General features: G+C 38.6%; 2 protein-coding genes across 7 annotated transcripts in view; both read left to right on the top strand.

Moving 5' to 3' along the window:
* Positions 1-1,031: 1,031 nt before the first annotated feature.
* tnni4a (troponin I4a) lies at positions 1,032-6,831 on the top strand. The gene is made up of 7 exons (XM_084110494.1): positions 1,032-1,093; positions 3,047-3,150; positions 3,735-3,782; positions 4,970-5,101; positions 5,246-5,335; positions 5,919-6,089; positions 6,350-6,831. Exons 2-7 carry the CDS (start codon positions 3,115-3,117, stop codon positions 6,434-6,436), a joined length of 564 nt encoding a protein of 187 aa, XP_083966620.1. The 5' UTR covers positions 1,032-1,093; positions 3,047-3,114; the 3' UTR covers positions 6,437-6,831.
* A 3,296-nt stretch (positions 6,832-10,127) lies between these two features.
* Positions 10,128-24,924, top strand: part of cald1a (caldesmon 1a) — a 54,006-nt gene continuing 39,209 nt past the window's right edge. For 5 of the 6 annotated variants that reach the window (XR_014605842.1, XR_014605843.1, XR_014605844.1 and 2 more), the window contains exon 1: positions 10,139-10,278. The gene's annotated coding sequence lies outside the window, so the exon portion shown is untranslated. Of the gene's footprint in view, positions 10,279-24,924 lie in introns of all 6 variants that reach the window. The other variant, XM_084111674.1, reaches the window with a different exon arrangement.

The raw sequence follows: 24,924 nt of genomic DNA, 5'->3' as shown, positions 1-24,924 counted from the left end.
AATTTGTTAGAACAGTTCTTCCATTGCTTGAACCCTCAATCTTTCAGTCACAAGCTTAGGTCTTTAACCTGCATTATCCTCGAGAGTTTAAAGGCCAGGGTCGTGTTATCAGAGTTGACATTGAAGAGTGTGATAGCAATGAGTGAAAACCAGCCCTCCTAAAAATAAACGTGATCAGAGGCGCGTGCTGCGGTGCACATGTATTCAATACACCGCAGGCAAGAGCGCATGAGCGATGCGTCATGGGACGGTTGTGTTCACTCCATCTTTCAGTGCCTGTCGACAGCTGCCTCTTTCATACTTCAGATTCCACTAAAGGTGTGTGTCCTTCCACCGTCCGAGCTTTGTCTCCCACGTCCCGGATTCGGAGGCTCTTAATATACGCCAAAGCGGAACCGACCCGGCACATAGTCCGTCGCAGAACCATAAAAACCTTTTTGAATGCATTATGGGGTCATGCGTTTATCGATCTCAGGCTTTTAGACCAAAAGTTGCCCTCTCAATCTGCCTCAAACTTGCTACCGGAGATAAATGTTCTGTCCCTGTTTTTATGACTTAAATGCTATGATCCATTTTCATGTTCTTCCCAGCAATCTCGAGGTGATATTCACCTGTAATTAATGCCACGCTCGACTGAATAGGACTCTCATTCGAAATTCAGGCCTCCGAGCATTGGTGAATTGTAGCGTCAGACGGCACCATAAAATGCTCAATTTAACAATTATGTGCATTTATATCTGCAGCACCTGACCATGGGACACCCAGAGTCTTTGTTGTCTTTAGGGAGGCCGTGGGAATCTTAATCACCTGAATATATGAATTATAATTGTCTTTTATAAAAACCTATAACATTTTCTGTGCTGGATCAACCACATGCATGTGACTCAGAGGGATAATGAGCGTTAATTGTATGTTTGTGTTCCAGGACAATGGTGTGCCAAAAGGTGGCATTGATGGGAGGCGCTGTGGTGAGTTATTTTGGTTGGCCATTCACATGTGAGAGGTGAGGCATGAATCAATCATTGAAAACCACACTACGCCATCTCCCTCGTACATCACTCCTCTGTTCACGCTCCTGGACTCCTCTTCAAAGGTAAGAGCCTTGTTTCAATGCTTTTTTATCATGTCTAACAGTCTGCCATAGAAATCAAAGGTCCACTTCAGAGGTCTTTTAAGTTAGAGAGCAAAGAGTGGTTGAAGAGTCTTTTGATTTGAGCAAATGGAAGGGTTCACTTTCTTTGCTTGAGATTTTAATTATTTTTGCATGTTTTTAAGCATGATTAATGCATGTCTGCATGTCATGCAGTCTAATAGTGTGGGATATTGTGAGGTGAATGACAGGGTGTCTGGAACATGACTGGAACGACATTCTGGGTAGACTTGGTTGGCTGTAACTGTATATCGTTTGATATACAGTTGCAGTTGATGTTGCCAATGTATTGGATACAGGCCTATATATCATCCCATGTTGTTTTACACCATTGAACTATAGATCATCATTTACTAATAAACAATGAGGGGTCTTTATAAAAATTCATAGGAACATATTTTGACTGATTTTTTGTTTAGTTTTGACCTGCAAATTGTAGATCTAGGGTGTGTTCACACTTGTAGTGATACATTTAGTCCTTGTTCGCTTATCTTTCACACTGTCATTTTTAACACCAAACCTAAAGATACAAAACAACAACAACAAAAGTGTTTTATGTCATATATTTTGTGACAGAACTTGTCGAACATCCAAAACAATGCTGTGTGCTGGGCCAAATGCGTTCGCTGTAAGTGCGTACATATGATGGTAGCTGAGAACTCGTGAAGAGCTTCTAAAATGTGTAAAGGAGTCAAAACAGTGGCAGAAATCCCCCTGTCACACACACAAACAAAGATCTGCTGCGAGGAAATGCGGTTCTGACGCTTGTACTGAACTGTAAAGGGCAAAGTCGCGACTATGACGTGGAAAAAACAGATATGCTTGAGCATTCTGTCCTTTTCAGGGTCGAATCTTGAGACATCATGTCCTGTTTTGGTTCGTTTCCATGTCTTTGGTCCGTGTTTCGTTCATATTTCAGTCAAACAGCACCAGAGTTCATCTGAAAGTGGACTGAGACCCATCTTTTCATCGGTCTCGGTCCGCTTGTTTGCTGCGCACCAGGGTTCGGATGGCAGCGTTCCTCAAGAATGTCAAACATGAAGGTCATTGACTCGATTGCCTCTTGCCAAAGTCAAGCCATTCAAGGACATTAACATTAGCAGGACCAAAGCCAAAACAGAGTAGATGCCAACAAGCTGTTGAGCGTTTGTCATTTACAATATGTGATATTATTCCCCTCAGGTTATATCAGTTTTCTCTTTAATACACAATAAACTGTTGCTGGATCCCTCTTGTGAGTGTGTGAAGTTGCACCAGATTTATTTTCACTAAATGACAGTTTTCAGACACTGTGTCATCAATATCTCCCATCACAGCATTGAATTCACACTCAAGAGTGTTTTGTCTGCGCTTCCTATCCACACCCATTCCGCCTCTAAATTTCATCCCTCAACACTATTTTCCCAGAGGAACCCCATTAACCCCTGCTCAGAGTCATCCTGCCCGCTGCGCACCGGTCAATGAGACAGTCAAGGTCACTGTTTTCTCCAAGGGGCCAAAATGTCACGACTCCGATCTCTTTGAACCACAAGATGTAATGAATGTATCTTTGAAGATGCTGAGAAAATCGCTGATGTGCACAGAGAGATGGTTTGTTATATTGGTGGAGTGAAGGTCACGGTTCTTCCGTGTTTGTGTCACAGTGATGACCGGTATTAAAGCGAAACCCAATGTCCGGTAACCATCTGCATATTGGAATTGCTTTAGTGGATCTGTAGCTTTTGATGTCAAAGATATAATGCATTTAAACATGCTTTTTTTAGGAGCAACCCTTGACTCTGGCGTCACTCATAATCCACGACAGTTGTTTGGCATTTGACTAGTGATGCCTGACGTGTTTAGATATGAATGGTGAAGTGCTGGATGGTGACCACAATTATTTTGGCTCTCTTTCAGGTCACATAGTGTATTTCAGACATGTCTGAGGGGTGAGTGTTATCTTTATTAGGCTATTGACCCTGTCAATGTCATACTCATCCAAAACTGCTTATTTACACCAGGTAATGAACTGTAAGTTAATATTTTCTTTGCAAGCGGCCAAAACATTTTTCTGTAAAATACATGCATCTAGTTGCTCTTTAATAAAACTGTATATACCATTATATAATATTTGTGTTTTTGTTTTTTTGTTTGTTTACATGCAATGATATCTTCACAGACCGGTAAGTGAATTACCACCACATTTGTTAAGTCTCGTTTTGTTCCTGATTGTTTCTCTTTTAATAGTTTCCATGATGATTAACAGTTGAAAGTAGCAGTGCACAGGGTGGTGTCTCTATATATTAAAGTCCAGTGAATGTTGGAATCAATGATCCTAATCCAGCTCTAAATGGTTTTTAGTCGCTCAGTGATTCTGTAAGGACACTGAACAGCATGTTAAAAACTAATCTGCACTGTAGGTTTGCTCTGGTCTACTTAAAACTATACTGTACCACTGAGCCCTCAGTTTGGCAGTTCAGACGGTAATCAGGTCAGACAGTTAATTCATGCATCACAATGTGTGTAGATTAGACCCACTCATAGGATTGTCTTAACAGGACCACAGACTATAAAGAGCTCGGCTTAACTCTTCTTGTTCTTGCAGAAAAAGACCAAATCCAAATACTCTGCAACACGCAGACTTCTGCTAAAGGTGGGTCAGAAACAAAGCTGAACATTTCAAGTATGATGACACACACACACACACACACACACACACACACACACACACACACACACACACACACAGACGTTGGGTTTCCATGTTTTATGGGGACATTCCATATACATAATGATTTTTATACTGTACCGACTGTATATTCTATTACCTAACCCTAAACCTACCCATCACAGAAAATATTCTGCATAAACGGCACTTAGTATGATTTATAATCTTATTTTAATCATGGGGACCAAAAAATGTCCCCACAAGGACAAGGATTTCAGATATTGCCATCTTTTAACAGGGCTACACACACACACACACACACACACATGTATGTGTGTAAAAGCAGCAATGTAAAGCTTACAATTTTGTAAATACTCATTAATTCTTCAGTAAATCAGTTTAAATCATTATTTTTACAGTCATTTTTGGGATTATGATATTTGATTGTATACACAATTATATTTGTGTAATTAATTATATGTGTATATTTTATTTATTTTATTGTGTGTGTGTGTGTGTGTGTGTGTGTGTATACATATATACATACTGTACATATATATATGTACAGTATGTATACAATATATATGTGTGTGTGTGTGTGTGTGTGTGTGTGTGTGTGTGTGTGTGTGTGTGTGTGTGTGTGTGTGTGTGTGTGTGTGTGTGTGTGTGTGTTATTTATTTTATTATATGTGTGTATATAATTTTATATATGGAAGTGAATGGGGCCAGTTTTTTTCATAATTATACATACAATAATAATCATTATAATGATCATAATTATAATGTAGTCAGTTTATAATATTTCATTGTTATATTAATGAAGATCTCATCTTATGCTAAAATCATGTTAACACACACATTATTCACATTATTCACATACTGTTGAAACAAATGGATTGGCCCAATTAAATTTTATTATAAATGCTGTACTATAACCCGGATTTTTGTATTTTTAAATACAGTGTGTGTGTGTGTGTGTGTGTGTGTGTGTGTGTGTGTGTGTGTGTGTGTGTGTGTGTGTGTGTACGTGTGTGTGTGTGTGTGTGTGCACGTGTGCGTCCTGCACTTTCTACTATAATTTGTAGTAGTGCCTTAAATTCAGCACAAATGAAGAATTATGTATTTTGTACTTGCATGACACCTCTCTCACCTTTTCCTCGCTTGACCCTCAGAGCAAACTGCTGAGAAAGGCAGAAAGTTTGCTGGTGAACGAAAAAGAGCAGAAAGATTTGGAGAGAGAAAACACCCTGAGGGAGAGAGCGCCGCCCCTCAACCTCTCCGGCCTGTCTATCCAAGAACTGCAGGTGCGAAACTTTACTATGTCAGATATTTACATTGAGAGCTTTTACTGCGGCCAGATGACCGTGTCCTGAATATCTCTCAACATATTATAAGCATGGTGTTTACATTAGCCATTTGAGTTTATGTATCATCATCTGTCTTTGCAGGAGCTTTGCAGAGATTTGCACCACAAGATTGACGTTGTGGATGAAGTGCGATATGACCTTAATATAAAAGTTGCCAGAAATGATGCAGAGGTATGTGAATGGAGAATGTGCATATGTTTGGGATCGGTATGATTTATGGCTGCATTAATATGATCAAAAATACAGTAAAAACAGTAATATTGTGATTATTACAGTAATATATAATGATTAAAATATTTTAAAATGAAATTTATTCCAGTGATGCAAAGCTGAATTTTCAGCATCTTTACTCCAGTCCTCAGTGTCACATGATCCATTATGTAGCATTTACTACAGTTGACCAAGTGGATCATCAGGTAGTCCGAGATGGTTTGAGTGAGTGGAGGCGGGGACTAATTTGCATATTGATTGCGTATACTAAATGAAGCAAGGGTGTAGAGTTACATTCAAGCTATATTAAAGCATGAAGAAATTATTTTTCACAGAAAAAAAAAAAAAAGTTTAAATATGTCGTTTTGATTATCAAAGATGAGTTTTAAGGAATACAATTATTGACTGCAACGGGACTTTGGACCCCCCCGGTGTATATTCTTTAGAAAATCTAAAATATTTTGTAAAATATTGAAGTTATTTCGCTGATACAACCACTTAACAGATTTATTAACAAAAACCTGATGTATTTGTTTGTTACCAGATTCTCTCATTAACCCAGAAGATCTATGAACTGAAGGGAAAAATGAAGCGGCCGAACCTAAAAAGGGTGAAGGTGTCGGCAGACGCCAAGCTGGGAGCGCTGACGGACGCCAGAGTCACGAAATCTGACTTCAAAGCAAACCTCAAAACAGTTAAAAAGGAAGAAGAAAAGGTAACACTCCAGCTCAGTGTTATAATATACTTCAGCTCATTTGCTCAGATGTGCTGTGTCTAAAGAGACGGGTTATTTTAGAAATCAAGTCATTTCTTTAAAGGCCTAGTGGTGATGAAATATTGGCATTTCAACCGCCCCGTCTGTCTGACTGTCTGTCTGACGCGTGTTGCCACGGTCCGCCGTGCCTGTGCAACCACTTGAGTTGCTCTCATCTCTGTCTTTCTGTCTGTCTCACTGAAACATTTTCTCTCCATCAGAAGGAGGAGGTCACGGACTGGAGGAAAAACGTGGAGGCCATGTCAGGCATGGAGGGCAGAAAGAAGCTTTTCAACTCCGGACAGTAGCCGAAAAGAGGTCGCAAAGGATACAGGGGCATCTTGATGCAAAGCTCATGTTGTTTGTTTGAATTTTAATCACCTTGAACATTATTTTATGGTAAATTATTCATTTATTTTGTCAGCCAGCTGTGGCTTGCACATGATATTAAATTGCGATTTGCTGCGATTAAAACGTGTGAGCACAGCCCGTAGAGAGGGGTTCGATAATAGAACAACCTCATAGTCATATCATATCATATCATATCAACTGTGTAAATATTTGCTTCGTATTTAGTGTTGATTGAAACCAATGAGGCTACTGTTTACCCTCGGGTGAAGAGCATGATTATTTTATGGCCTGTTTGTAGTTTACAAACAGAAAATTGTTTAATTTTTAATAAAAGCTTATTGAGTGAATTAGGAAGTTGGAGTCCTTCATTAAAAGATCAAACATTTGATTAAAACACGCTTTAATGTCAATGCCACAGGAAATGCATGTTAAATACCCAGTTAGAAGCAGTTTTAGCGGTTGACCTACAGATGGCACTCTGCATTTATATTACAGTAAACTGAACTGACATTCTGTCAACACCAGGGGGAGACAAAGGCACACAAACCTCACAGCAGGCCTCAAGTGAAGCCTTAAATAAACCGTGTGATCGTCACAACTAGATTATCAGTGAAAGACAAAGGAAAAGATATCATCTGGTTTACATCTGGAATAGGACATTGTGTCTGTGGACAGGTTTAGTATTGTTTAGAAAAGTAGGAAGTACAGGGAGGTCAAGGGAAGAAATTTGGGAGGCACTGTATCCTCTATTACCAGACAGATGGCAAACTGGCAGATATGACATCAGTCATCAAGACCTGAGTCAGCACAACCAGTTCAGCACAGCAAAACGCTTTAGGTCAAAACAGACTGTTTAAATCACCAGAAGAACAGAAATCTGTCAATTCAGTGCAACTAAACCAGTGAATCAATAGGTTTTGGGATAAATGTTTTTGTAGGCTAAATGTGGATATGAACAGTTGACATGATATAACTGTGGCTATACTTTACCTAAAACTAATAATTCTTTAAATTAGTCATAACACTTTACAACAAGGTTCCAGAGACTTCGGAGTGACTAACAAGCAAGTTAGCTTTGAAAGCATAAGATCCCACCCTCCCTTCAGAGCGTCTCAAAGCCACGCCTCCTCCAAAACACATGAATATGTACAGCAAAGTTTGCAAAGCAAAAGCATTAAGTTACCTCATGTCTCAAAGCACATACTGTAACGTTACAATAATAATGAACATAAACATCTTAGACTGCTGCAGATTCATTTCGGCATTGACTGTGTTGTCATTAAAAAGCATAATCTGAGGACATGAACGTCTCCAGGTTGAACGTCACGGGTTGGGATATCTTAATTAAGGTAATTACGACATGGCGTGAATTCAGACTGAATGCAATGATTGGACAAACATTTGTTGGTCCTGAGACTTCCACAGAAGATATATATGTAGGCCTAACATTTTTTTAATATTTAGACCACTTCTATTATTGATTGCTATCAGGATGTGAAGAGAGTTTCAATCAAACTGTGTTGCCTTCCCTATCCTTAACATTAGTTAACTACATTAGTTAACATAAACTAACGATTAAAATACTTCTACCAAGATTTATTAATCTTGGTTGATGTTAATTTCAACATTATAAAAATTAAAAAGATGTATTTTTATTAATTAATGTTAACAAAGATTAATAAACACTGTTGCAAATGTATTGCTCATTGTTAGTTAATGCATTTATAATATTAACTAATGGGACATTATAATAAAGTAAAACTTAATTAGTTATTATGCATGTTTTGGAAAAAATAAATAATTAAAAGGGTATACACTTTCTCTTATAAATTCATTTCAATTTTAACTTAAAATATTTATTTCAAAAATATGTGCATAATATACATGTTGTGTAGCAAGTACTGCACGTTTTCCATTTGTCCAAACACATAAAAAAGAAAAAATGCCATCCAAATGCTTTTTCAAGTGGATCAAAGTTATTTTGAAACCTTAGTGCATAATCTTAAAGTATGCAGTATCTTTTTTTACTATCCTATTAATGCAGGTTTCTCATTTTTATGATTAGCAGATGGATTTGGTTTAGATTGGATACAGATGCTGTCTCTTTGGCAATGTTAGACACACGTTGTTCTTCCTCCCTTAAAAATGACTTCCAAAGGTTCATTGTATCCTGCCGCACTTATTAATGCCAGGAAGGTTTAGGATCAATGTGAGAGAAGTTGAGATCAAGGAGAATTATCAGATTGTTCTGAAACGTCTTCAGTTCACTGAATGCACTCAAGTGGATAACAGAGATGCTTCATATGCTTCTTGTATATTAAAATAAACAGGTTACACCTTGTACTGTTCATTAATTACAGACGAAATTAATTAGTCCATAGTCCATTTGAATCTGTGTGTGCTTGGTTGCAGTTTAAATCCACGGCACCCACAATCATAAGGCCATCGGAGATGGTTTTTGATACTGGCACCCTGGGGTTCACTTACAATTTTCTGTGATGTTAAACTCTCAATGCTTCAGACGGCCTGCAAAAGTTCATGTACTCCCATAGAGAGAGACAATGTTGAGATATTCCCTCTCTTAAGAGCACAGAGCAAGTTAAGGCAAGCGGCTAATATTTTCAGGAACTCATATCCGAGGTTATCTAAGGCCATTCCCAGATGTTATAAACCAAAGCACATTATAAAAGTAAACATCTGAGATCCTCAGGCAAATATAGTGCAGGCAAAGCCCTCAGATCAAAAGACCAACAAATCTGGAGACTTCTCCTGTTTAACCAAATTACAGGCAAAACGATCGACATTTGACTGCTCTCGGTTTCCAATTCGTGGGAAAATACTAGGAGATATTTTGCTCGCACTTAAAGGTAAAGCACTTGAGCACTTCTGTTTCACGAGTCATACATGTAGAACAAATGAATCCTTGTTTTCCTTCAATGGTGTTTACTTGATTTATTTTCCAGAGATCAAGAATTCAATTTTCAGCCATTCTTTTTAATGTTGCCAAGACACACACACACACACACACACACACACACACACACACACACAATCCACATTAGGGCTATAATTCGGTTCTTTATTTATTTATTGAAGTTATCAATAATAAATATTCTCATGTGTGAGTATATATATATATAAGTTTAAGTTATACAAAAGTGACAAATGTATAACTCCAGTGTATATGTATATGGAGTGTTCCGATTGTTTTGTACATTGTTATGGACTATTTTTCTTCGCGGAAGCGTCAAGATAAGATTCAGGTAAATAATTTCAACTCAAATCAATATGTCATGATGACCACGTATTTATTTATTTGGTGAGTAGCCCTATTCATTTAATAAGCGGGATAATGAACAGTAACCAAAATAAACCTGTTCAGGGCGACGCAAAGTTATGTTTGGTCAAAGGTTGCAGTCAAATTGCTGGTTTCCAATTAAAGCTGCAGTCATGAATAATGAATAGCCTATGTTCACTTTGAGTACGAAAACACTTATATAATTTTTGAATTGACATGAAATAATGATTTGATAAGAATACTGCAATGCAATAGTGTTCGTTTACTCTTCTAATGAAGGTTATGTTAGCAGAGATGAGTTTGAGACTGCGACTGCACATGATGACTCGTGAAGGCGGAGGTCTGATGGAGCGAATAAAGGGAGGAGCTTCAGAAACTCAGAGAGAGTCCTGTTACTGAACGCTGGAGATTTGGGAGTGAAGGAGCAGCTCAAGTCATTTTCTCTTAGCAGGTTTCTTCGTACATCTAAAGGAAGCACACTTCTTTCGCCTCATAGCGCAGGTGAGTTTTACCATCACTGCCAGATGTTTGGATAAGAGTTTACTAACTTTAGGCGCTTTTCACAAACTCTTCCTGCTTTTTTGATAAAACATTAACCATTAAGCGTCAGTCTCAATGAAGTCTTTTGTTGAAAAACGTGGCTTATACTGTATGCATTTATATAGTTTGTTGGATATAATATATTATTTTGTATTTTAAGAAAGTTCTAGAAGTTCTAAGTGATGTGAAGCAGTTGCTTTGGAATACGAATGTACAAAAATTTGTGCATTGGTATGTGCATTATAGGGAGTGTTATTTGAGTGTTGGGGATGCTAATTTTTTATTTATTTAAGTCTCTTATGCTTTCTGTATTTCTTGTCCCCTTGGCTCCCACACCCACCCTTTTGCCAAACCCTTTAGAAAAAGGCCTTGGTTGATTGACATCTGCCGAAACTATCTAAATAAGGCTGGGGAATGGAAATGGCATTTTGATACTCTGTTGACCTGATGAAATGGGGTTTTTTTAAGTATTCTTTAATTATACTAATAATTAACTTCCTGAGACCCAGAAAAAAGGGTTTTTTTTTATCTTTTCCCCCCATGTCATTACATTGTTTAGAGCATAAGAAACAATTTTTGAAAAATTATATATTTTTTCATGTTATGCTATGTCCACTGTAATGGACACCATGACTCAGTTGTTTAAAAAATAAAATGACAAGATTGACATGTATAGGCAAAACCAATGGGATTTTTTTTATTTTTTTATTCACCAATACATTTAAGTTTCAGGATTTTTTTAACCAAACTTTGAGTAAAGATGATTCTCAACTATGTTATGAAAGATATAATGGAATGAATTAAAATATGCGCGTAAGCATGGCCATAAATGCCATTCCCATTCAATACAATATATCTATACATTGTATCTGATTTGCATATTAATGTGTTCTTGGGGCAACATGTAATGAAAAAAGAAGTGTAATAATGTGAGTAATAATTTTTCAACATTTTCATAATGATATCTAATATTTCATTGGAATATTGATACTTTCTTTCCCTATTCACTTATTGTGTCTCCCAAAATGCCTGATAAACATGATTTAAGTCCTGGTGTCCACTACAGTGGGCATGTATGAAATCAATGCCCTAAAATCACTAAAATATAATGTTCACCACAGTAGACAAAAGTCTATCCTGGGTCCCATTATTGCATTGAACTCTTTTGGGCTTTTTTATAGATATTATTGGGGGATTTTGTGTAAGTAGAGGACCATTCCTAGGCTTCTTTTGCATCCTATAGTCTACATACAGTAAGGAGGGCACCACAGTCCCAAGATTAGGTTTAGGGATGCTGTAACGCATTAAGATTCTCAGTGGTATTGTCCAAAGTGGATTTGGAGTTTTCTCTGCCTGCCCGAGTCTCCACACTCTCTTCTCAAAATATTTGTGGCGTGGAATCACCGGCCATAAACATTCTTATATTGTTTAATTCATGTCTGTTGTGGGATTTGGGATTGAGCTGAGAGGGTGGGGGGTTTAGACTGGATGCTCTAGGGAATTTCTCTGCTGGGAACCATTGAGTGCTTGTTGAACTAAAGCGATGCATTTATGAAGCATCTTGATTGTTGCTGTTTGCGTTTTGGCAGCGCAACCATAAATCCCGACCTACAAAGAATGCAAGCTCTGTACTTATTGCAAACTATTAAATTAATTTTATGGCCCCATTTACTAACACAACCGCACAGGCCAGGCTTCGAAGTCTACTGAATGGCAGCTGCATATTTGGCTGATTCAGGCTATAATGTGCATGCAGCTTAGTACAGAATCTGTCAGATTGTTACTTGTGACCTCGTTTTATTGCTCTGACCTTTAGATGTACGAGTTAGAGCCTGAGGAAAGAGCTGAACGCAGAATAACCGAGTGATGTGCTGTCAGAGTAGCAGCACGGACAGTGAAGCGGGCCAGTAATTGGCCATGAAATGGAATCTGATAACACTGTGGTGTTTGGAAAATGTATGGGGAATGCCCTTGCCTTAAAAGGAACAGATTGAATATGGTGACATATGATTGGAATAGCCTCTGGAATGCAAAACAGCACTGTTTCCCCACATTTTGCACTTTTTCTCTCTTTTGGCTCCCTCTTTGTTGGGTTATGGTTAACAGGCTTGCTGTAGGGGTTTAGATGGGTCCATCTTAAAACAGACATGTCAGAGTCACTCATGGTGAAAAAACTCTTCTAAGTCACAATGACCTGGGAGAAGGTCCAACTTTTCTCCCTTGTCATAAGCATTTTCTACTGCCAAAAGGATGACTCTGTAATCCAAAGAGACAGATGGAATTTTTATGTTAAAGTTGCCAGCACATGTTCATCTACCTTTGTTTTTGAGCGCCATGCCCACATCTCAACATCAAATCAACAGCTGATGCATAGAACCAAGTCCCTGCCCAGGGGCGGATCTACGGGTGGGGATTGACATTTTGCCCACCGTCAGATCCAGGGAAATGGATTTTTTTTTTTATTAATACAATTTTCTAACGTTATTTGTTTTGTCATGCATTCAAACTTTATCCTAATATTAATACGAATATGCTAATTAGTCTCATCAGTTACGCCACGCCAGTACTAATGTTATGTTCTTATCCGGATTATGATTCTACCCGGATTCCAAATAGCAGCGCCCTTTTTATGTTATTACAAATATGGCTAACCTGCTATCTATGACACATTTAAGAACGAAACATGTCTAGACAAAGATGACAGGATGCCGTAACAACTTGGCACCTTTGTCTTTTGAAAGAGAATAACAGATTATTCGATTTATGATGATATTATCAGCATCTTAAATTCAAAACAGCCGACTTTTCAGCCATACAAGGTAAGCTATGGGTAGGTTTTTTATTCTGGCCCGCCGTGGTATGGTTATGCAATATTTACATTTAATATTTGTGGGCAAGGGGTTTTCTGAAATGTACATAAGCCACATGTACTGTATTACCAATGGCAGGTTGTTGATACAGGACTCAGTATGATTTCTCTTCATGATATAGTTGTTATGTAGCCTGACAAGCCCAAACACACCATTGGCAGGGCTCAATCCGAGGGGTGGGATAAACGGTTGTCTTTCAAATTCCCTCTGCACGCAATAGGATAGCGCTACAACCAACCAGAGCTTTTTCCCACAGCGGAGCTAGTTGATAGATTAAACTTTTAGATTAAAACTCCGAACACATCTTCTTTTTTTAAGAATGACTTCAGTGCCGGTCTTTTTTCTTTTCTCAAAGGAAAGCTTAACTCGAAGTCTTCCAGAGTCGCGGCCAAAGCCGTTATGTTAAGCCCGCCCACCGACTCTATACACGATGTGATTGGCCTGACTGTAGTTTGGTTTTTCCAGCTCGCAAGCCAATGGAGAGTTGCTAGACGACACTGGCTGCAAAATAAAATTTGCTGCAGCGAGGGTGCGTCTAAATTTCTAGGCTAGTTGTTATTAGGACTCGGGTTGGATCTCTCTCTCCTGCTTTGTTTTTGTTTTCATTTTTTCACGTGGCAGCTGCTCACACTTGATCGCACTGTGCAATTAGAGCCAGCGCTTAAGTGCTTAAAAGTGAAGTATGTCGTTTCTGCGACACTAGTGGCACTTAACGCAATTTAAAAAAAATAAAGTAACCTTGCAAACGGCCCTTCCGCGTGTTGTGCCTGAAACTCAAACATCACAAACACACCTCGTACTGGGGCTTGAGAAGGCATGTCACAACAGGGGGAAGGAGATAAAATGTCCAACATATGAGGAATACTTTTAGCTGTGTTGCTATGTGTCATGAGTAAGCAATTAAGTAGGCAACACTCTGTCTAGAGCTATTGTGAGCGTCTCACTTTTAATAAAACCATCCAACCATTTTCAACCAAACCAAAAATCAATTTTTTGACATGACGCACCACAACTATTTCTCATTCTGTAAATGAACTGAAACTTTATAAACTGGAACATTTGTCTTTTTGACAGTGCATGATGATGTTGTATTGAAGCGTTTATTGTAGCATGTTGCATTTGCTTAGACGTGTTCATGACCCGTTTAATCTTTATCTTACATGCTTGACTGTTGTCTCAGCACGTTGTAAAAAGTTATAAAGGGATACAGGAGGGAAAAAAATCTAAACATTGCACTTTGATTCTGGGATCTTTTGCCTATAGAACACTGAGGTTTGAGATGAAGTGCCGCTTAAGGACATTAAGCAACTGTTGGCATACATGATATCAAAAATATTGTGTTTTCTTGTTGAATTATGGTGTCGTTCCTTTTTGCTTTGGATGATTTCAGGATGAAGTGTTAGAGCTATTTAATTCTCCCTGGTCGTTATTTTAATTCATTAAGCTTTTCTTCACATTAGGTGTCAACTCCTAATGAGCACAATATGAAATGAAATGAGTAATTTTATATCACAGTAACAGTATCTATCACAATATAGGTATTGTTAGTTATTTTCCTGGAAAGATGACATTTGTTTTTTTATATTACATAGTCTTTAATACCAATTTAAATGACACTCTTTTTTCTTTACTTGCTTACATATTTATTGATTTATAACATAATGACATAAGATTATTCATGACAAATTATTAAGTTTAGCATTACTACATATTTAAATTCTAACAGTAATGCAGTATAAATATGGCTGGATTAGCTGCATTTGAACTGTTGTAAAATAGCACATCAGTTGAAATCTATGTTAATATGGCAAGTTGTGATGTTCTTTGGTACATGTAAATACATTTACTAGAGTGTCTTCACCAGACATAAGCGGCATGTCACATCAAAACTAACTCGCGCCTACTATAATCAATGGAGCTGGCACCCGTCTGTAACAGCATGAGTAGATTATAGTTTTCTTTGGTGTCAGACTGCAAGTATAAAAAGTATAGCTGACACATTTCTGCTGTCACATGGTAAACAGTCTCACACTACCCTATTTGGGCATTTGAACCCAGTAGATTAATGTCTTTCTGCTTCTTATCTGGTTTAGTCTACATTCACGGACTTGTTTTATCAAGAGCACTACATTTGCCAAAGCTCTATTTGGATCCTTCAAATGCATCAAAACATGTAATTATATTGACTTGAGCTGACAATTTAATTTGCAAGTTTGCATTATAGAGGTTCTCCTTAAATGTGCAAAACAATTTTCCAGATATGAAACTCCCATCGCTGTGCTAAAATCACGTTTGGTTATCCACAAAAAGATTTAGGCTCATAATGCATTCTCTTTCTGTTTTTATTACACATTCAGTACAAAGCATCCTCAAAGTAATTGTGTAAGCAGAGCTAAAATAATGTTTATTTTAGATGACTCTTGTAAAATGTTCAATTAACTTTTTGTTAGTGTGATTGACGTGCGGCAGAAACCTCAGGAGATGCAGCTCTCTAACCCTTCCCCCTTCATATGTTCAGCTATTCCTCTGCTGCTTTGAATCTGATAGCCTGTAATTTTAATGCACTGGATCCAGGAACCGCAGTTGTGTAACGCTGCAACGTTTCTGAGCTTTCTCAGAACTGCTGGATCTGCTGAGCTCCAAAACCAGTGGTGACAATCGGGAAACGCAGCGAAACGGGGGCATTCCTCTATTGTGAAGTCAGAGCCATCTGAAACTGTAGCTGATGTTTATTTAGGTCCCTGCAAATATGCAATAAGTGCCCCAGATGTTTTGTTAGTAATATATAAATCTGAAATTCCTCCCGCCTTTTACATTAAGTCCTTCTGCAGCAGGATTCCATTTTTTTTTTTTTTTTTGCTGTAATTTGACTTTGTGGTCTGTTTGTTGTCCTTTTATTGAGACGGCAGGTTTCAGTGGAGAAGTCTAATGGTGCCTGGCCTCGGGCTTTGAGGAGATCTTAAGTGCACTAGGCTCTTGCTCAGACCGTTGGTTTGTCAGGATTTTTCAGGGGTGATGAAGGCTGATGGACAGTTATGCTTCTCTGCTAAGTCTGTCAAGGACAGAAGCACATTTGATATCAACTTTAGTGAGAATGCTTCAGAAGCTGTCAGTTGTCTGCCTTGAGAATGTAGCCAGTTTTAGAATAAGGGAACTTTTACTATTTTGGGGATGTAATCGTTGTTTTTGCTTGGCTGCAATACAAAGAACTTAATTATAGCCCAGCCATCTAAAGCTGTGACTTTAAGGGGCTAGTTCACCTAGAAATTAAAAATTTGTCATCATTTACTTATCTTCATGTGGCTCCTCCAAACCTGAATTTCTTTCTTCTGTGAAATACAAAAGATCTTTTGAATGTCAATGGGGTTACAACGACATTGACTTTCATTGTATAGCCAAGAAAAATGAAGCAATTTTTTCAAATGATCTTTTGTGTTATACGAAAATCATACAGGTGTGGAATTGCATGAGGGTAAATGATGATAAAATTCTCATTTTTGGGTGAACTGTCCCTTTAAGACCAAGCAGCATCATCGTTGGACATTTACATTTATGCATAGGAGATGCTTTTTATCCAAAGCAACTTGGATTGCATTTAAGGTGAACTTGTTATCAGTTCATGCATCCCTTTTTTCCAAGCTACTGGAATGTTCATTGGTCTGAATGAACATGCAAATGGTTTGTGCCAATCAATCCTATTATGACTAACATCTATAATTTAATAGTTATGTATAAATGTCAGGTTTTTTTTGGTCTGTATTTCTGTAGGACTTTGAGTTGGTTTGTTGTTTGGATAGAGGTCATTGTACATTGTTTGAGTTGGTATCCTGTTAGTTGGTTTGTGCTGTTTCCTTTGTCTGTATTCATTAGTTACCATGTTTTTTTTTCTTTTTTTTTTTTCTTCATGTGTCACAACTGTGTTTAATTAGTTACTTCATTTCTTGCCCAGTGTTTTCCCATGTATAGCCCTCCCTCAGATTTTGTCCTGTGTTTATGCTGCCACATGTTTTTCCTGTGATTTTCTTTGTTGTGGATTATCTTCTTTGTTTTTTGTTTAAAAATAAAAATGCTGCAATTAGATCCCTTTCTCGAATATTTTTTTCCTGACCTGCCGTGAAAATAAATGTAAAATACTCATAACCAAAGCTTCATATCATTCTTACATCTCGGGTGACTTTCAAAGACCGCATGATGTCAAGTTTTCAAAATTACCACAATAGTAACGTCCAGGCGATCAACAATTTATTTTTTTTCGTTGTCGTGAGCTGATTCTCATCTGCAAAAACATGCACAGGAAATGTCTCAACGAACCCATTTTCCATGTCCTCTGCCTTGGCCGACCAAAAACCCCACTAAACAAACAAAACTAGCCAAGAGATGTCCAACACATTCCATCAGAAATCACCCCGTGAGAAGGAAATGAAGAATTAGGGGACATATTTGGGGTCAGCCATGATGCAGAAGTGAAAGAACGCATGAAAATTGACGTTGAATCTAGCATGAGGTCATGTTGATGTAGAGGCTTAGCAAAGGCCTGTGTAGTGAGTGCGAATGTGCGCCAACAACACTCCCATAAAGGTGTTGAGGGAGAGCCAGTGAGCGGTGATTTGACGAATGCCGATTCTGCTGATGTAAGGAGTGCTTTAGCGAGCTGCTAGTCAAACTCTCCTGACCTCCTGACCTAAGAAAACAAGCATGCTTCTCTCTGCCGGCTCACTTTGTGCTCTTTCAGCCTTACATGGTCAGGTCGTATATATGTATACTTATCGCAAACCCAGCTGGGTCAAAGAAAAAGCCAATCTTGTGAGATAATGTTGCTGCTAGCATGATGAAGTTGAGTGGTATCAAGTAACAGATGACCTACACGGGTTGCCAAAGACAAAAACTGACTGATGATGTTGAAAACAGAGCAAAATCCTCCAAATACCTCTGTGGATCTGACGCTAGTCTTCTTTTGTCTGGCTCTGTCTCTACACTAATCCAGATACATTTGGAAACGCATCTTTTTCTCTACGTTTCAGCCTCACTGTCCACAGTGTTTTTGTCCTGCAAAAACTGAGCTTTTTAAAGACGCTCTCCCAAGTGGTTAAATTTGAAAACCTAATTTTCACATTGTAGTCTGGACCGTGAAAACGGAGCTATTTGAAAATGATGACGCATGTTAAGTCATGTGACGCATATTATACAGATAGTTTATACCGGTGTGTGCCTGATGTGTGTTATTCACTTTCACAGGGTTGCTAAAGATAAATGTTACTTAGTTGCAATCTGCAAGCGTCAAAACACGAGGGCAATTGCGTTTTAGACCACACGCGGAATGGTGATTGAGTGCGACCTGGATACATGTTAGTGGTGAGATATTTTACCAATAAATTGGTTGTGGCAGAAGAATAGCGTGAGAACTTTATTATGTCTGGTCTCTCTGTATCATCTCAGTGAGCATGTATTACAAATTTACACATGGTGCCGTAAGATGATTTTAGCGTTTTTCAACATTTCAGTGAGGACGAGAAACGTTTGGAAAACTCTTGAAAACGCTAGTGTGGATGGAGAGCATTTTGAAACAAAAAAGTTGTTTTCAAATGCTTTAATAGACCTCAGTCTTTATGTGTGCGTCTGGTAATAGTAGCAGCGGTAATTGTTTAAGAGTGCCTTTATGGAGTGAACTCTTTCCTTCTAATCAGAAGCATATTTACGTACTAGCACACTCGCCTCAGAAGAATCCTCAGGAATGCAAGGCAGTGGCGCTCACGTACGTACCCTCACTTCCTTCTACTTTCCACTTCACATGTCATTTCATCCTTCTGAGAGAGCCAATTAAAGCTGATTAAAGTCCGACATCAAAGCAGCCGGTGTGGCTGTCACTCAGGATTCCCTCTTCGAATGTGTATTTACCTGGGCATTGTTAAATGAAATGCATCCTGACGCCTTAACATAAGTGGAACTATACAGTACTTTGCTGTATAGGGGTTGGCTCGGTTTGTATTTGTAAGCTGAGAGGCACTGCGGAGTTAATTTCTTGATTGGCCCTTCCTCATTGCCTGGCAGTGAGTCAGACGCAGAAATGCGCTCTCATGGTGAGAGTTTTTAATCATCAATGCTCTGTGCGGAGAGGAACTGGCATTCAAGAAACTCTTACCTCATAATAAAATGTGTTATAAATGATTCCCCATTACAATCGCTCATGCTATTAATAAACCTCTCAGGTCTGGCTTTCTTAAAGCAGATTTTATTACCCTTCAGTCGGAGTCCAAACTAGCGGAGGCGCTTGCCTGCTGTTCTTTGCAGGGCTAGTGGATCTAAGTGAGCAGAAAAGGCATGGGATTTACTTGATACATGTCCCATTAGTCAGTAAGTGTATTCAGCATGGACATAATGTAATTCATAGGCGGTACTATATATATTGTATTTACAGTAAATCATTTGCATTCATTGTGTACCTGTAGCTCTGTTCTGAAACCTAGTGAGCTGCCTACCTAGACAGCATCTTAAGGTTGGTATCTTAAAGCTGTTAAGGCTGTTCCAAAATGTCTATAATGTTTCTAAGATAAGACCAATGTTTCTAAGACCAAATTCGAAGGCAGCATTACTTATGTCCTTCAAGAGGTAGGCAACTGCATGTATTGCAACTAGCTTTGTGAAAAATACATTTTCATTTAATAAACAAAAATTACTGATAAAAATGATGACGTTTAAAAAAAAATTGTTGCCCAGTTTTTGTGGGCTATGTTTTTTAATGCTTATCGGAGTATGTTGTTAGCTTAGCAAAAATGCTCAAACTCTATCGGAATCTGCTGTGTCTCAATTCGCATACTATCTGTCCTAAATAAGTATTTGAAATTAGAATTAGTGTGTCTCAAATTGTAGTATGTTGAAATGAGTATTCGGATGATCTTTTATTTCAGGCGGTAATTTGAAGTGCAGATCCATGCACACTCTTAACAGCTAATATTGCCCACAATGGATTGCACTTTGGATGAGGATTCAGTTCAGAACTACAAATAGGAATTAAGTGTTCAAAAACTACGAACATGGCAGATATGCAAGGCCAACAGTTGAGTAGAGAGGTTTAGATAAAGAGGTTTTAGTGATTTGATAATCCGTTAAAGATGCAATCATGACACGATAGTAATGTTCCAAAGTTGCCTACTCTTCTGGGCACTCAAAAGTATCACAAAAAGTATTCACAAAAAGAGTACTTCTTTAACATAGGAGAGTTGCTCACATATGTGGTTCCATTTCAATTACTCTGTTCCTAAACCCTGCCTATCTAGACACCATCAAAGTACTCTTTTTGTGAATAATTTTTGTCAAAGGTGCATTCACAATGTCAAGAACATAGTTTTTTAGCCAGCACTGCATACCCTTTGTGAAAAAGGCAATTTATTAATGTACTCCGACAGGCTCTTTTAAAAAAACATCCAAGATTGCATGATGAAACGCTTCAATCAATATCAAAAATTGGTGAATTAAAAACCGATGTTGTTGGCTTTTAGCTTAGCAACATGCTAACATAAAACTCTATTGGAGTTGGCCACTAATTAGGTTCAATTTCAGTTAGGATGCTGCCATAAAAAGCAGCTACCTTTACAGCAGGACAGCTCAATATATTCTAGAACAACCAAATTGGGGGGAAATTAGCATTTGGTGACGCTGAGACCAAAACAATAGCAGCAGCAAACATACCCATTGTTTATTTCTTCCTGGCCTGATGCAAACAAAATGGGGAATGCAAATTGATAGGGAGTCGGCCGTAATTACAGACTCATCATTGTTAATCACTGAAGCACAGCGCATTCAAACATGTCTTTAAAAGTAGGTTAAGGCAGTTGTGTGTGTCTTTTTGAGTGATGAAATACTTGAGGTTTTGATGAATGTGATGGAGGTCTTGTTGTGTGTGTGTGTGTGTGTGTGTGTCTCTATGTTAGACCGGCAGTCCTCATTAAGGTTTGCTTTAATGAACACGGCCTCAGTAACAAGAACAATGGGCACTTGTTGCGATCACGTCTGACAGTCTGCTGTGTATGTGTGTTTGTGTGTGTGTGTGTGTGTGTGTGATTGCGGCTGCAATGCCACTGAAGGGTTACAAATTTAAGAATCTATTTCAAATATGCTTCTGTACATAACATCATGGTAAAGAATCTTTTAAGGTTAAGATCTCAGCAAAGTTGCAATTTCTGTTCTCTCCTTATTGTCAGACTGATGGGATTAGCACACGAATGATTCGCTGAGAATCTCACCTTTTGTTCTGCAAATGGCTTTCGGACCCAAATGGCTCTTGGAGCCTTATGCTGATTGAATTAGGATTGGCCAGACCCTCACAGTCTAGGGTGTTACCTTAACCTGTATACTTAATTTGCATGCTTTGTTCAGAATCTCCACCTCTATGTAATCCCTCCCCCTTGGAATGTATATAACTACAATGCATACTGTATTAGAGTTAGATCATGTTGGAAGTACTACAGCAACGTACAGCGGAGTTCTCAATAAAGAATAACTTTCGTTGAACGCGATCCCAACTGTCTCCTGGTCTCTGCTTCGATGAAAGAAAACTTTACAACACCACTCAAGTCTGTGACAGGCGTCTGCTAGACCACCGCGGATAATAACGGGCCTCCATTAGTCCAGGTTAGACTTAATGATCGGGAATTGAGTCGCGGTCGCCCTGGCACTTCTGAAACGCTATTGCGAGTCATTCAGGATATATGTCAACACAACCAATCTCAGCCCTCTGAATGGGTGCTTGTGTGTGGCATAGGTGTGTAAAAGTGTGTGAGACTGCGGTCCAATGTCGTCTTGGAGTAGCTCCATTGATGCTTGGATTTGTGAAGTAATCTCATTTCCAGTTCAGCTATTAGCTATGATGAGGGACCCTCAACCAAGCAACTTGAAACCGCCCCATAGCTCCAATATTCAATTATTTACAATTTCATGCTTGCCTGAGATTTGTGTTTTTCTTGTAAATGTAAAGATTATGCAGCAGGAGTCCTTTATGTTGAACTCTGAGGTAATGATTTATGCACCTTTTTTCCTTAAAAGGGTTTGTACGCTGTTGCAGAGTGGAAGGGTATATTGAGTTGAGCTGCATGACGGAACGCTTTCTAGGCTTAACTGTGGCAATATTTCACTCGACTAAAATAGAGGAATTTATCACAAAGCTCGCAAAGTCTTCCAAAGCCGAGTAAATATAAGTGACTGCGTGTTTGTTCGAGAGAGAGAGAGAAAGAAAGAAAAAGAGAGATTTTTCTTGGAACTGGCAGTTACAGCCACATTGAAAGAAATTTTTTTTTTTTTAAGGTTTTCCTGAACGAACTGCACAGCCCTGTGGCACTAAACATAGCCATGGCGAATTTACCACACAATTTCTTATATGCGACAACGTGGCCGGTATGACTGAGGTTCAGTGTGCATGTGTGTAATACCTGCGTCCTTATAGTTCATGCTGCCGTCTCTTAAGTGTCCGTGGGGGCCACACAGTGCTCAGCCCCTGACAACGCTGGCCTGGAGCCATGCTAATAATAACAGCCAGCAGAAATATGCACAGAAGAGGGGAGATCTGGTAGCGTAGCTGGAAGAGAGAGGAGAGGGGCACGGGAAAGGGTTCTGCACTCACACAAGAATGTGTCATCTAAGGAGTCACGTAGTACAACATATTCTGCCGCGAACATGCATATCTGTGCACTTGTATGTTATAGGTCATGGTGTGTGTGTACCGGCCACTTTATTAGGTACACCTTGCTAGTACCGGGTTGGACTCACTTTTGCCTTCAGAACTGCCTAAATTCTTCATGGCATAGATTCAACAAGGTGTTGGAAACATTCCTCAGTGATTTTGGTCTATATTGACATGATATCTCCCGTTCCACCACATCCCAAAGCTGCTCTATTGGATTGAGATCTGTGACTTGGAAGGCCATTTGAGTTTAGTGAAGTGATTGCCATGTTCAAGAAACCTCCTGGACGTTATCATGCTGGAAGTAGCCATCAGAAGATATGTACAGTCATAAAGGGATGGACATGGTCAGCAACAATACTCAGGTAGGCTGTAGCATTTAAACTATGCTAAAATGGTACTAAGGGGCCAAAGTTTTCCAAGAAAATATACCCCCACACCATTACACCACCAACAGCAGCCTGAACCGTTGATACTAGACATGCTTTCATGTTGTTTACGCCAAATTCTGACCCTACCATCTGAATTTACCCTACACTTGATTCACCAGTGACCCTTTGTTAAAACATCAGTGCTTGTGTTCTGAGGGCTTGCTCACAACATATGGTTCCTCCTCTCAAACTCCCGAATGGTGCATCCTTGAGTAATGCCTGCCAGTGGGGTCATCCAGCCCGAAGCATAATCTTATTTCTGCTATCTCTTCTGAGGAATGCAACATCCTTCATTTTTCAGAAAATTATCATCAATTAATTCTCTTAAAATCTCGTGCACTAAAGAAGAGCACATTCCATTGTCTGAATTCTGGGCTATAAACCGGCCACATTGAGGAAGATTAATACTGATGGATTGGAAAACTGGATGGAAAAATGTCACTAGCCATGCTGATAACTCTCCTCAGGGAGTGAATGTTTTCGCACAGTTCAGAGATATAACAAATGAGACATAAACAAATGGCATGACAGGAGTTGGTTTCTGAAGATGGAGGACGAGCAGAGCATGTTGCATTGCTTGAAAGCCATGACATGGAGTGTACGCTTCATGCTTTTGGCTTGTATTGCTACTATATAAGACACAACAGGAAGATATTTCTCCCATAGTGATGTTGAGCAGGGCCTTAAATCACTCTGGTGGTTTTAACTATAGTTTTTCTTTCAGTTCTGTTGCCATTCTTGTGAGCAGAATTCGATTGACACATTTTACAAGACACATCAGGAACTTCTTAGCTTTATGAGAAATACATTTTTATGTTCCATTAAATGTTCCAGCAAGCTGTAACGTATACAAGAGAGAGTGCAACGTAGGGTCTGCTGGGTTATGTTAATTGTGAGAGAAAATGCAGCTTTCTCCTAAATGAGGCCCTCATGCTAGGCCAAATGTAGTATGTAATTGATATTTAGCAAAGCCTGATGTTTTCAATACCTTAATTTGGTGTAGATGGTCTATATGCAGAAACAAACTTTGAGGGATATATCTCCCAAAAAATTCATACCGTGTTGCTTAATGAAAATTAAAGCAAATTGGGTCTGTCCAAAATATCAAAAAACACACTAAAAACCACGACATTAGTCTGTAGGACTTGTTCTTTATATCCCAAGTCTTTTGAAGTCATGCAGTAGCTTATTGTGACGAACAGACCAATACTAAAGGTTCACTCCTCTCTAGCTCTCAAAAAAAAAAAAAAAAAAAAAGAATGCATTGATGTCTCAAGACCAAAGTGAGACCAATGATGTCAGCATAACATTTTTGTTGTTTATGCAACTTTAATAGTTTATAGCTTCTGTGGAAGGGAAGATTATCAGTGATTATCAAATTAAATTTGGGCTTGTTAATCCCACAAAGTTATCATATGACTTAAGAAGACTTGCAATAATGTATGGACTACTTTTATGATCATTTTAAAATAATTCTCTTTTTTTTGGAGCTTGACAGACCCAGAGAATATAAATGGAAAAAGAGCAGCCACTTTCTTAAGAAATTCTCCTTCTGTGTTCCAGGGAAAACAGTCATAGTGGTTTTGAACGATGTAATGGATGAGTAAAGCATGAGTTAATTTTCCTTGCAACG

The sequence above is a fragment of the Abramis brama genome (assembly GCF_963993115.1).
Source record: "Abramis brama genome assembly, chromosome: 4".
Lineage (NCBI taxonomy): Eukaryota > Metazoa > Chordata > Actinopteri > Cypriniformes > Leuciscidae > Abramis > Abramis brama.
This window is presented reverse-complemented; position numbering and strand designations above follow the sequence as displayed.